General features: G+C 38.4%; 1 protein-coding gene across 2 annotated transcripts in view; it reads left to right on the top strand.

The window, feature by feature from the left end:
• Positions 1 to 724: 724 nt before the first annotated feature.
• The window catches only part of LOC113807104 (pre-mRNA-splicing factor 38B), a 21,088-nt gene continuing 6,812 nt past the window's right edge, over positions 725 to 15,000 (top strand). For both annotated transcript variants that reach the window (XR_011398131.1, XM_027358281.2), the window contains exons 1-6: positions 725 to 881; positions 6,892 to 7,036; positions 9,187 to 9,311; positions 9,812 to 9,963; positions 11,748 to 11,808; positions 13,873 to 14,129. Coding sequence is in view for 1 of the 2 variants with exons in the window: in XM_027358281.2 (XP_027214082.1) it covers positions 876 to 881; positions 6,892 to 7,036; positions 9,187 to 9,311; positions 9,812 to 9,963; positions 11,748 to 11,808; positions 13,873 to 14,129 (746 nt within the window). In the remaining variant the exon portion in view is untranslated. The remainder of the gene's footprint in view (positions 882 to 6,891; positions 7,037 to 9,186; positions 9,312 to 9,811; positions 9,964 to 11,747; positions 11,809 to 13,872; positions 14,130 to 15,000) is intronic.

Below are 15,000 nucleotides of genomic sequence, written 5' to 3'. Positions count from 1 at the left end.
ATGACTTCATCTCATCCCACGTGCGCCTTCACGAGAGCCAAAAGGTCTCAGTGGGTTCAGTCAAGGTTGCTCCAGTCATTGTGTGTGAATCACTATGTTGTGTATACCTTCATCTCATATAAGTTGTAACTTGATTGTACATGCTGTAACACACTGGCTAAATAAAACATTGAAATCTATAAAAAGATATCTATGTATAAAGATATTTATATAAATATGTGTATATATCTTTATGTATATATACATTTTTTTACTTATTGTATATATATTTGTATATATAGTTACACATACTTACATGTATATATGGTTCTAGGGTACTGTCGCGGTGAAACTATTGCCACCACAGATTCAGAAGATTCCTTATTAAGCGTAATACTTTCACATTTTCTACAATATACACAGAAGTGTGCATATATATATAGCATTTGTTTTCTTTTCTGAAATCAATTTTTACACTTTGAGCCTAATGTATAAATGTCATGGTAATGAGGCCATTCAGTTTCAAAGTAAATAAATTGAAAAAAAATGAGGCGATTGCTTATGCAGACAAATGAAATCCTTCATGAATATAATTATCCATTATTCGTTCACAACTAACGAAACTATAAAAATCCTCTTTTGCCCCAACACCTCCAGGAAATGAGCATGGGCCCGTAGCCCTCGCCACCGTATTTATTACGTTTTCTTCGAACGATTCCGGTAAGACGGCGGAGGAGGCGCCTCGGCCAATCAGAATCGAGGGATTTCCACCTCAGCCAATCAGAATCCAGATCGTCGCCATTAACGGTATCTTGTTGTGAAGAGAGATCGTGGCATCGCAAGAGCAAACCTTCAGCGAAAGTGTCTTTGGGAAAAATTTCGAGATTCTGGGGGAAATGAAGGTGAGTTTGGCTCGTGTGGCTCGCGAGATGTGCTGCGTGAGGTGGGAGGCCGCCTTGGGCGAGCGAGGGCCGGGAGGAGACGGAAAAGGGCCAAAAGGCGCCTGGAATGGTCATGCTTCATAAACATATCCCGTCTGTTCTGCAGGAAATCGGGATAAATAAGCACAAATCTCGTCTTGCTTCTGCCTTAGAATTCTCAGCGTAACACCCGTCAGCTGATCCTATCTCACCGTCCTCACTAAACCAGGAAAATGGGCGAGAAATCACGTTAGTTCCCTTGACTGCGTGGTTTACATAATGGACAACAGAAAAAAAAGCAGGAAAAGGTCTAGTTTGAGTCATCCTTGAATTTCTGAAACTGTTTAGAGGGGAAATAACATATTCTCCAGGCTAATTTTGCATCATAGTTTAGCATAATGGATTGGCACAATATTAGTATCGATGGATTTCTCACCATTTTTTTTATCCAGATAGAAATTGTTTTTTTTTGTCAAGGTCTATATAAGTATAGTTCTCGTCACTAAGTGACTCAAATTCGTCCAACTCGCGCATGACGTCACTCGGAGGCAGAGCCTGGGGATTCCACGCTAATCGTGTGGATATTCTTTGATGTGAGGTAGAGCCATGAGGATCTCTCCCTCTCTCCGTTTTCGCTCGCTTGACTGACTGGCGCGCGCAAAGCTTGATTGACTGACGTGTGCAAAGCCATAATGCTCGGTGGTTGGTTGCAGCATATATATGTACAATTACGTGCATGATTATGTATTGCCGCCATCATCATCATCATCATCATTATCATTATCATCATCATTATTATCATCATCATCATCATCATCTTCATCATCAGGTAGAGGTTGAAGACTGTGACGCACGTAGATAGAGGAAAATGGACACCGCCATCTTTTAGAGCGGAAGAAATAGAGTAGGATAGAAGTAACCTTAAGATGCACAGGCATTATATTTGCCGCTAAATGACGAAAATATAACGCGCGGCCGCCTTTCAAATTCAAAGTTGATGAGCTTGTTTACCTTGCGAGGAAAAACACGACACTGACCCACAAACGCATTTTTGCGTTCGCGAACTAGTCCGTGTATCATTACGCGCTTGTCAAAACGATATTTGGCTCATTATCTGTGTCTGCTGGTACGCATTTATACCTTTAAAGGCTTTCAGTAATGTTATTATACTTCATTTGCATATTTTTATATTTATCTATACCCTCATATCGAATCCTGCGCATCGAGTGTTTCACACTTTCTTGCGCCAGCCACAGGTTGACATTTCACCATAACGCTCATTTATATTGATATATTAGGTTGGTTTATTGGTCAATACGTTTTTGGGGGTTGGAACGTGTGAATTCCCGTAGGGTTTTACAGAAATGTGGGTTGGGTTCCTGTAGAGTTTTTGATTTATTTTGCGTCAGTCCGTAAACTTTCAAAGATGGCGGTTACATCCGTAGAGTTTCATTGGCCGATTTTAAGCGCTTTTTGTGCTAGTTTTACGCATTTTTGATCATTATTCTTCTTATTTAAGCTTGTTTTACCCCATAATTTCCCTGATATACTTCATGCCCTCCCCTGCTAACGGGACTATCAAATCAAGATCGTCGATGGAGAAATGGTACTCGATCTCCTGAACAATTCATTCGCAAAAGAAACAACGCCAAAAATCGATGAAATCATAAGATTTTGTGCAGAGAAACATAATTTTTTTCGACTTAGTCTCTGAGAGTCTCTCTCTGTAACAATTACCCATCATCATCATCATCATCATCATCATCATCATCATCATCATCATCATCATCATCATCATCATCATCATCATCATCATCAATCATTTTTGTTATTGTTGTATGATTCGTTTTATAATAGATTTGTCAAAAACATTTGGCGTTTATATATGCCATGTCTTTCTTTTATTTATTTTACGTCTTTATTATGCCATTTCTAAGCTGCAACATGAGAATTACAAAACTAAATTCACGTAGAATATATGATATAGGACTATAAACAATCACTGATAATCATCGCCTGTAAAATCTGTCCAGTATGCAAATCATTCAACGTGCTGACATCCAAAATTACTTTTATACCAGCTCATTACCACTGTTTTCTATTATCTCCCTCCCACCCTACCATACTCTAATTCCCTCCGCCCCCCCCACTGCTCTCAGCTCTCGCCATGTGATGCCATAGGCCTTATCACCCAAAGTTGCGCAGAACTCCGAAGTGACAAGACCTGTACTTATATAGACCGTGATTTTCCTATTTTTGACAATCGAGATATCCTGTACAATATTTATATCATCAAACTTCTCGTCTGATGAGAATGAATCTGATGATCATTCCTGTCTGAATCTTGGCTAATAATCATGATGTGTTAAGTCCTGAGTTTAATTTACCAAGAATGACACACAAAGATAAGGGGAAATGGACAGCACCATCTTATAAAGTGCAAGAAATATTGTAAACTATAATATAGATACAACTAAACAGCCTCATATTTAGCGCAATAAGACAAAAATATTTGCTGCATATTGCTGCTCAGACTAAGTCCACAACACACTCACACAGCTAGAGTTCTTAACCCGACCGCAGTGGGAGATGTCTGAAGACATGTTACTGAGAAGGGCCCATGGGCCAGGAAAGGTCCTAAGACTTAAAAGTGCCTTTTCTTTTTTCTCAGACTTATGACCGGGAATATTAGCTGCTGATGGTGAAATTTCATCTCTCAAGCCTCAAGTAAATTGGCATCATTCAGTTAAATTAAGTTAGATGAGTAAAAACACCTAGGCTGCAAAATTGCACAATAAACTCTTAAAATTGGCCAATTAAACTGTATGGACATAACCGCGATATTTGAAATTCTACTGACCGATGTGCCAGAATTCAAAAACTCTACTGGAACCCAATCCACCTTTCGATAAAACTACAGGAATTCACAAGTTCCAATCCCCCCAAAAAACGTATTGACCAATAAACCAGCCTAGGGTTGATGGGGGGGCTCTGCCCCTCAATACCTCCCAGGACACATTCTCTTCACCTCAGTATGTATGGCAAGACCATAACATCACCTGGATTGTATGGGTTTAACCAAAGTGGCACTATGATATTGACAATAATTAATGTGCTGTTGTCAACCTAGAGCAAAGTGAAGATGATATTCATGTTCATCAACAAATAAATTGTAGACAATAAATGGTAATGCCGCAAATAAAGGAAAGTGCCACTCAGAGCCTAAGTCCTCTGGTGCTCCCCAAGTTTCAGCTCTATCTCGCCATGCAAGACAGGAAGACAATTTTTGCCAGGGGTGCTGGGAGGCAGAGCCCCCATCAACCCGGCACTTGATGTGAAGTTTGGCATAGTCTCTGGCGAATGTGTCCGTACCGTAAAGAATTGCCGTGGGTTTTACTGGTTCTCTCTATGCACTGAGTAGATTGTAATCACTTCTAATTATTGTCTTTGACTAGAAATTATTTGTAGCTGTAGATGTATTTTGCATCATTTAGTTTGCCAACTGACTATAAAACTATTTTTTTGTAATGTGTATATTTTGGTAGTGGACATAGGTTAATCTTTACATAATTTGTGATTCATCAAAAGGTGGTGATGTCATTTTCTGAAGTTTTCATTAGATAGGTTTTGTTGTTATTACAAGTTTCTTTTAAATTTTTTAAACGTTATTATCCATTCATCATTATCTTTGCATGTGCCATGTGCTTTATCTTGTACCTACATTTTGACCACATTAACCAGTTGGATTCGGTTGTGTCACGGTAATCATGATACAGAAAATACGGGTAGTTGGTTATACAAGTAGCCAACATCCTGGGTGTAGGGTGCGTAGGCTTGGTGCCAGAGAATACCCATGAGCGGTGACAAGACTGTGTGCCTCACCTTTGCAAAGTTATTGTGTGTAAACTGTTTTAGCCTTTTTGCCATTTTCCAGTTTTGATATGCTTTATCCAGATGGTAATAGCTTATTTTCTTTGCACATCCAAGGAAGAAAAAAAAAGTATGGAACATTTGGTTATTTGTGTCGTATATCTTATTTTTTCATAATTTTCAATTTTATGTAATAAAAATCTGTGCTGCTGGTCACAGTGGCCAGGAATATGGGTGCAGCATAGAAGTAGTCTCCTCCCTAGAGCCTGCTCTCTTCAGGTCATGGCTTACGCATGTTACATTCCATATTCGTTTATCTATAGGAATAATGATAAAGCCCCCTTCTAAGCCCAAATGAGTCGAATCACATTCCAAGAGGTTTGTGCTCTCTTGGTGAGTCTTTTCCATCGCCCTGGCCTTTGCTCATGACAAGTTGGTGTCATCCTGCCCACAGCCATTTGGCCATATGACTGCATGTTCACATCACCCGCCCTTCGACCCACATTTTTCCATGAGGGGAGTGTAACATCATCAGGATCTTAGAGTTTTGTTATCCATCTTATTCATTAAGATTTAATGAAATTCTTAAAATAAGTACTTCTTGTAAGTTCTCTTATCCAAGATCAAATGGGACAGGGAGGGCAGGTTCCTCTCTCTGAGCAAGATGCTGAAAAGAAAATATTGGGGAGTGATTTGCATTTTTGCTTGATAAACAAGCAATATCAAAGATATCTTAAATACACCCCACAAATACCAGCCACACTTTCATCATAGTTTGAGTTGAAAATCAGATAGTATATTTTTGAGTGGTTCCAAATGTGATCCTAATAGGATCCTTATATATTTTTGCCACTTGTTTTGATATATCTCAAGTGGCCACATTACCACACATGTTTATTAATACAGTATTTGCAGTGTGAGCAGTTTACTGTCCTTAGCAGATTACTTTTTGGTTTGCAATAACAGCTTATAAGGTTGATAGTTGAAGAAATTAGGGCTTTGTCTCAGAAGGATGCAGGAACTTTATACCATCTCAATTTTTAATTCTGGTATTTAATGATTTGTTATGATCGAAATTTATCCTGGTACTTCATACCAAATGATCTGTCTACTTTTGACTACTCTATTTTCATCTTCCCAGTGTGAGAAGCCCAGCCTCAATGTATCCCAGTATTGGATACCCAGAGCATATTGAGTATCAAACACTGATTGATCTAGCTCTGGTATGCTGTCATCAAAGTTAAGAATAAGATCATTGTGAATCTCAATTAATTTGTCGTAGACGACTCTAACTACTTTGGAGAATGATTTGATTTCTTTGAGGATTATTAAATAATACCACCTAAATTGATTTTTTGTATAATGAGACATGAACAGGTACATGTGCATGGTTAGAAAATAAAAATTACTGAATCACAACTTAACCTATCTCTTAAACACCCACATAGAGCAAGATATTTGAACCAGTTTTCTTATAGGCATGATTGACTAATAACTAGGTGCTTGTATGAAAATAGGGAAGAAGGGTAAAACTGGCAGGTAGTCAGTAATCAGTGGTAGAGTATCGTTTCACACCTTGTGAGTGCACCCAGACACTTGGACAGACTGGTTTTGTTTGCACCATTTCTGCTCTGATACTGACATCATGTAGTGCTGCATCTCAGGGGTATGAGATGACCTCTCATGGAGGTATAACCAGGGGGTATGAGATGGCCTCTCTTGGAGTGTCACTGTCATAGATTGTTAATTCCTAGGCCTTTGACAGTGTTGGATGGATGTTTTTTAAAGAAAGCTTCAAAATAATGAAATTTGTTAACACTGATTATTACTTTGGTTCAGCAATATTAATGAAATCATATTCAAATGAAATTGCTTTTCTAAAGATTGTGAGATTTAGTAAAACCATTACTAGGGGTGTACTGCTTACAGAAGGTATATTGAATAACTGGCTTGATTTTCCATTATTTTCTGGTAAAAGTTAAGGCAGCTACTGCAAGTAATGTATATCTATATGATTTTTAGGACTGCAATAAAAAAATTCTTAGAATTCATCAATCTGTCATTTATATGTGCAACTATATGTACACCAGAGGCCAATATCTTTATATCCTTTCCTTTCCAGGCAGGAGCTTATGAGTATGAAGAGGAGGGTGAGAAGGGAGGAGCAAACAAGAAGCCAAATGGACTGCCTATTTGGGGCAATGAAAAGTCCATGAACTTGAACCCCCTTATCCTAACCAACATCCAGTCCTCACAGTATTTCAAAGGTAGGTAAGGCATTGAGTGTTCTTCCACTTAATTCTTGTGTACTAGATACAAGGTTGGGTTAGGTGGTGGTTAGGTTTTGCTTCAATGGGAATGTCATACTGATATGCAATTTTTTTTTTTTTAATAATTAATTAATTATTTTTTTTTGTTACCTGGTTAGTTTTGCGTTTGTTGGTTGGTTAGCAGGATAATTAAAAAAGTTATGGATAGATTTTCCTGAAATTTTTTACTAGAGGTGTATCTTAGCCTAAGTTAGATTCCGTTCAGTTTTGGTGGTGATCTGGAAGGTGATCCAGATCCAGGAATTTTTTGAGTGATAGCATCAGTTACCCCTATTGCTACCCCTATTGCCTTACCTTCGCCAAGGTGGTAACGTTCACTGACGTCACATGTGTCCTTGAGAAAGATGATTTTAATGTAATTCTTTAGGCAATAATTATTTTATTCCTTGGTGTTATAGATCCACTGTACTTGTTTTTCCAGGTTTTCAAAAATAAAAATGGTTGAGAAATCAACTTTGTTTTTTACCCACTGCACCTAATCCGACACTTGGACTTTGATATAAACAAAAATATATTTGTAAAACCAACTTTACTATTTTACTGCCGATGTTCAACATAGCCAACCATCTTTAGAATAAATCAATGCAGATATAAAAAAAAGATGATACCCTTATCTCCATTTGCTTTCCGGTGATGTGTACATGATTCGAAATACATCTGAAGGTACTGGAGTCAAGGTCTGTAGATATAACCAAGAGAAACTGCCACAATCAATGGTATCTGTTATTTGTCTTAACCACAATATGGCAACGGTTCTGTCAAACCAGATTAGAGTATTTTCCTTGAGCGGGGAATATTATATTTTTTCATGCGCAAAAAATATTTGTCTACATTTGCGCGGGCAGACTTTGACCAAAGAATTTTTGCACGGGGAACCAAACCCTGGTCTGGCTGTTAAAGGATGTCATTACCTGTTTGTAGGCACATGAACAATACTGATTCCAGAGGTGATGTAATTTTGTCATTGGTATTTTATTTATTTATTTATTATTATTATTATTTCTCGCTATCACGTGTTTCCAGAATAAACTGTTCTAAAAAAAAGTCAAAGCACCCAATTATTATTATTATTATTATTATTATTATTTTTTTTTTTTCAGCTTCTTGTCAAAGGTTTTCAGAAATAAAATCAGTAAACCAAGGATTGAAATAATTGTGGCCTTAAGCGTGAATATTCTTATTGCATCAGTGACCTTATTGCTGTGGCAGAGGTATGTGGTCTCTGAGTGCGTCTAGTTATTAGAGTGAGACTAGGGAGGAGTTTAAGGAGAGCTCGAGCTTTTCACTAGAGAGAAAAGGGATGAAATCCAGTAGGAGCAAGATAAAGATTAAGAATGAGTATATGAAAAGGCCAGAGCAAAGGAAGTGTATTGGAGACAGGATAGATTCTGATGATTTGGGCTTGTACAAAGCAGTCATGCTGCAGCCTATGTCGGAAGAATCCTGTGGATTAAGCCACTAGGCTGCAGGAGAAGGCACCACAACACACACGCATGCACACGTACGCACACAAACGCTCGCACACACGCACACGCACACGCACACACACACACACACACACGCACATGCACACACGCACATACACACACACACACACACACACACACACACACACACACACACACACACACACACACACACACACACTCTCTCTCTCTCTTCTCTTTTTCAATATTCTCTCTCTCTCTCTCTCTCTCTCTCTCTCTCTCTCTCTCTCCCTCTCCCTCTCCCTCTCCCTCTCTCTCTCTCTCACACACACACTCTTACTCTCTCTCACACATACACTCTTACACTCTCTCATACACACACACTCTCACACTCTCTCACACGCACACACTCTCACACTCTCACACACACACACAATGAGTCAAAATGAGTCAAATCACACTCCAAGAGGTTTGTGCACTCTTGGTGAGTCTCTATCACCCTGGCCTTCGCTCATGGATGCAAGTTTACAACACCCAGGCTGTGGGCAATTTGTCCTATGATGGCATGTTCCTGTCACTTGCCCCTTGACTCAAATATTTCCATGAAGTGACTGCAACATCATCCGGGTCCAATGGGTTAATAATATTTTCTTGTTTCAGTGAATTTGTACCAGCTGAAAACCTACCATGAGGTGATTGACGAGATCTACTACAATGTGACCCACCTTGAGCCTTGGGAGAAGGGCAGTCGCAAGACCTCAGGCCAAACAGGAATGTGTGGGGGGGTGAGTGTAGGAGCTTAAAATGGGCTCTTCTGTTCTCCATTTGTTCCAGCTCACCTCTTGTAACTATTCTGTCTTGAGATATGCAGCCACAGAAATTAATGATCTCTTTATACCCTGATTGCTGAGGAAGATAAGCATGAATTTGGTTTGCAAAGTGTAGGAATAAAATGAAATACTTAGTTGCTTTTGGAAGTGTAGTATGTTGATGTGTGTAAAAATATTTGACCCAGTTGCATTGGGTGTCACACATAAGTGACACCCAGAATGCAGACCTGGGCCGGCTGACCCACCAGTGCGATGCTAGATTAGAGCTTGCGCTCTGATTTTGTTCCCTTAGGTGGGTGGTGTGTGGGCAGGATCCCGGACTGGCCTGTGCGCCGATTTTGATACCGCCCGGATATCAGGATTATCACCCTCCAAATGGACTGTCATGGGTGGGTTAATCACCCAAAAGTTATATCATCACTGACAAATATTAATTCTCTCCCTGTTGTCTACAGGTACGAGGTGTGGGTGCAGGAGGCATTGTCTCTACAGCCTTTTGCATTCTCTATAAGTTGTACACACTTCGACTCACAAGAAAACAGGTGACAGGGTTACTGAATCACAGCGATTCTCCATATATTCGTGGTCTTGGGTTTATGTATATAAGGTAAGGTTTTCTAGTTTCTTTTTTAGGACCTTTACCATGTGTTACTGAAATGGTAAGCATGGGAACTGAGTTATCAGAGGCACTTTTGGGAAATATTTTTGGCAATGAATTTTGTTTGCTGTATTAAGCCAATCGCGATGGGTGTCCCATATATGAGACACCCGAAAAAAATAAACAATGCCGGGTGTCCCGCCAGTGTGACGCTGTATCAGGGTTGTGCTCTGACGCAGCAGTGGGCCGCGGGTGGACAGACTCCGGGGAAGCTTCGCCCGCGGATTTTGTAGCCATCCGGAATATTAATATTTTTATTTTGGCTACAAAATGTACCCGTCGCGAATGGGTTAATGCGACTTGCTTTAAAAAAAGTCAAGCATTATTATTTGACTGTATACGTTTCAAACCAGTTATGTGTCTGTGTACTGAATATTACAAGGGTTAGACTTTTTTCATGACAATGTTTGTGTCTTTTGTAGACATTGATAATGCCTATTCTTTAGAACAGTATAGGGACGGTTATCATGACGTCACCTGAACTGTCACGTGATCATTTGGAGGCAGTGGTGGGCAAAAACAACAATAAATCCCACGAACTTTGTTATTAAGTATTGGTCTGTTGCTAACATCGTCCCTTTTTTTCTCGATTTATAAAAGATTCGCATCCTTTTTCACCCTTATCAAAGAAACTTCAAAATGGTAAACAGTTGCATTATTATTGGATATGCAACGGTTCAACTTTAAGTTTTAATTGTTTTCTGAAAGACCCCAAGAGAATGAGGCTTTGGCTATCAATCGCAAGAACTTTGATCCTGCACCTGGGAGTGATGTAAGAGTTTGTGCTAATGGTACGTATGTTAGCTTTTCTATAAAGATATTCTGAAATTTAAACGGTTATGTTATATCGTCATAACTCTCTCTAGGGTTAGGCCTAGGCCTAGGCGGTAGTAAGTGTTGTGGGTGACTGGTTACTATTGAGTATCTTCTTTCACTTTAAGTTTCAAATAATTTGATTTTAAAACTTTCCCTGAACAAAGGTCGTAAGACATTAAATAGGAACAAAATGAAGATGGTAAATCTGATGACTGCTACACTGGACTCTCAACTACTTCTGGAAATTAGCTAAGAACCAGTCTTATTATAAACAGTATTGAGTACTTACTTGTACCCTTCCAGAGATTTGCAGGCCTTTAATTCTTTTTATGTGTAAACACCAGGTGTTTGTATAAAGATTGGTCAACCAAACAATTAGTATGGCCCAGCAAATACAGATAGCTATATTCTGATTTTTTCTTATATTGAATACCAAATTCCATTATCCTGTTTTGTTTTAAAACTTAAGAAAAATACTTGAAAGCTTCAAGTGATTTGTAGGCTTTCAACTCTTTCAACTACCTGGCTGTGTATTAGGTAGAGTTAAATATCACCAAAACTAACATGGACTAACCATTGGGGCTTTCAGACCAGCCATCAGAGAGAGAGAAAGGATCTGGTAAGCTTTCTGTATCTTTAGAATACTTAAGTTTTTCATCATGACGTTTTTTAGCAACTAAATCAAGAGATTTGTAGTAGGCTGACATCGTTCTCACTGCTGATTCAGTGGTCATTGTTGATCTTTTGCCCACCAGTGTTGTACGTGTGCCCGAAAAAGCGTTGTTGTTTTTTTTGATGACCGTCCCTATACCCATATCAAGTTCTGTATAAAGATTACATAAAAGGGATTGTATGTTATACAGTATATGTTAGCATAATAAATTTAATTGTACTCTACATTTTTCTTTCATGGCCAGATATACGCAGCCGCCAGCAGACCTGTGGGACTGGTTTGAACCATACTTAGATGATGAGGAGGTAAGTGTCGTCACCACCACCAGCCCAGCCTCCCTTCTTTCTTTTTTCCCCGGCTCCATCAACCCTTTACCCATGTCTCTGAACCTCCATTTCCACCTGTGTGCTCTGTCAGTCTTCGTCCATTCATATCTCTTCTTCATACCTTTCTTCCTCTTACATAATTCATTGTTGCTGTGAGACAGTGTGGCAAACCAAGTTGGAACTGTTATACTTTGTGGGTTCAGCAGACCATCGAAGTCTATTAAATAGTTATAACATTAAAGGTTTGTTGTTTAAGAATTTGTCTGCTCACTTCCAGAGAAGCTGATTACAAAACTAGGAAGTTTTTTTTAGACTTTTAAATAAACAAAATGTAAGCAGGAAAAGTTGATTATAATTGGTAAAGATTAGTAGGTCACTTGCTCCATTTTACATTGTTGACATCATTTTTCTTGTTCATTTTCCATCCTTCTTTCTGTTCTTTCTTCCCTTTACCCCTCCTTCCCTTTAAAACCCCATTCCTTGTCTTGACTGGTGGTGGTTCGGCAGTGGAACGACATCCACACACTTTACGGTGAGTAACTATCAACTTTTGGTTTTTGTAAATGTCTGTGCATGTTGGGAGGGTTTTCCTACAAGGTGTTATGTTCATACTTATTTTTTCAAAATTTTATGGATGAAATTCATTATGAAGAGTTGATATTTATTGATAGTTATCTTGTTTGCAGTAAGACAAAGAAATACTGCATGTTGAGATTAGATTTTTTTCAAATATATGAATGAAGAATATTACAATGTATTGAATATTTTAATGAGTACAATATCAGGCCTTTATTGTAAGAACAAATCTTTTTCAATACTGTGGAAGAAGCATTCTACATATATTAGTGACAATATTAAGATATAACTTTCAATCCAGTCCAAGTCCAATTGCCATTAGAGTGAAGAGAGTTAAAGCAAGGAGCTCTAGGTAGGCAGGGAAGGACCAGGTGTGGGGATTAACCTTGCTGTTTTTCCCAGGCTAAGTGGTGGGCCGCAGCCTCCTGAACGCCAGTTGACCTCTGGGTTTGAGCACCACAGGTTTCTACCCGAGACTTCATCATGTTAGCTGTGTAGAGGCACTGGCACATGCAGGGGGCTGCTCTGAGAAATTGCACTGCTCCTCTTTCCTTTTTTTTCTATTTGACAAGTTTTATTTTTTTTATGAGTAAATTGAGAAACAAAAGCTGTAAGTTGCATGCGTAGGCTTTTTTCTTTTCTTTCTTTTGGCTATTTGATCAAGTACTTAGTAAAAGTACTTCATGATTTGATTTAAATCTAGATCCCCTTATTATTATCTTTATTATTGTTCTTATTATTTATGTATTCATTTACATGTTCATTTATGTATTTATTATAATTATTTATTATTATTATTATTTTTTTTGTACCCAAAAGTTTCAAAGACATTTAGAAGTGGTACCTGCATGTGCCATGTTTTCGGTCCAGTTTAAAGCCCTTGGGGTGTGATATCAGAAAACCCTCCCAGAGCAGTGAGTTAACATGCCATGCTCTTTCAAGGTCTTGTCTGAATATTTTTGAATGTACTTGCCTCTGAACTAGTCTGAAGATTCCTTTTTGTGTAACCTTGAAAGAAAATGGATCATTTGATAGTACACAATTGCAAAATTGCTAGAATTAGGTTAAATTTTCGGTGATTCAAATTTTGCTGGCTTATAAATGTTAATGTTACTGTTTTTGCTTCACTGAAATTCATTTGATCATTGATACGACTGACTAAGCAGAAAGATGGTAGAGGGTATTTGATATGAAGGAACCTCTAGGAATGGAGTGAAAATCCTGGGCAGAAAGCATGTCTTGGCAGAATTGCGCATTGAGCAAAAGATGTTCCATTTTCATTTTTGAGAAGAAAAGCTTTCAGTATTGCAGTGTTACTGCCTAATTTATGTATGCTCAAACCTTGTCATTTACTGCACTTCATTCAAAGAGTGGACTTTATATTGAATAGTAGTATGTAGTTCTTAAGTTATTGTGGTGTTTGACCCGAGTCTAAAATAGATTGTCTTTCTCTCGTTTCATTACCAGGAAATAGATGTGCGAGCAGGAGGGGGTCAGACCATCACCATAGGTCAGGTTGTGCGTCACATGCTCACCAAGCTAGACTGGTACTCCACCCTATTCCCAAGAATCCCTGTGCCCATCCAGAAGGACTTGGACAACAAGCTGGGAGAGCGTGCTTCATCCAGACCAGCTCTGTCTGCTGCTGCTCCTGCCAAGACAGAGAGGTATGCAGGTCGAGGGGAAGCAGAGCCCCCAGCCAAGGAAGGCAGCCGTGTATATGAGTAAGTAAGGTGTCATACCTTTTCCGTACTAGCATGCATATGTAGATTAGAAGCCATGGGCCGATTGGCAGGATGAAGGGGAATGTCTGGTAAAACTTACCTTATTTCTTACAATCATTATGGTTCCATAGTGTACAGTACAATTTTCAAACCTTGTGTATTGTGCAAAGTAGTTAATTATTTAAATATTAATATGAATGGTTTAGTAGCATTATATGTTGCCATTTCACTTGCCATAGATGTGTGTGAGCACATAACTTAAGCTTGTATAAAATGAGATATCTAGCATGGTTGACAGCCCTCCTACCCTCTGTTATGCTTTTATTCTGTTTACCTTGATCATAAAAGAATTGAATGCTTATTATTAGAATCTCAATTTTTTTCTTCAAAAATCATAGTATGTTGGTTTGAACTTTTATTTATAATATAAAAGCAAATATCAACTAGAGAGGGAAGAATGAAAAGAAATGTAAAATAAATTTTGCCTTCAGATTTCTTTGATTTTTTATAATGTAGTTTCTATTAAAATTTTGTTTTTTTTTACTAAACATATAGGTGTAAGTAATCAGGACAAAGGTGAATATAGATAGATAGATAAATAGATAGATAGATACAGATATATCAGTAAGACACAGATCACTGTGGCAACTTAAGTAAATTGTAAACAAAAACATACCATTGCCCACTGACAGTTGGTCCAATGGGTAATGGTATGTATGATCCCAATCATCCAGGAAGGAGGGGGATTAAGAGACACTGTCTGCCTTACCCTAGATCCGAATGAATGTCCACTCGAATGAGAGTAAACAGTGAATATTTCAGAAGTAACAAAATAGAGATATGAGCTAAAACTTTATTTGTATTTAAAGTT

The sequence above is a fragment of the Penaeus vannamei genome, chromosome 3 (genome assembly GCF_042767895.1).
Source record: "Penaeus vannamei isolate JL-2024 chromosome 3, ASM4276789v1, whole genome shotgun sequence".
Lineage (NCBI taxonomy): Eukaryota > Metazoa > Arthropoda > Malacostraca > Decapoda > Penaeidae > Penaeus > Penaeus vannamei.
The sequence above is the reverse complement of the archived record's forward strand: the minus strand, read 5'-3'. Positions and strand labels throughout refer to the sequence as shown.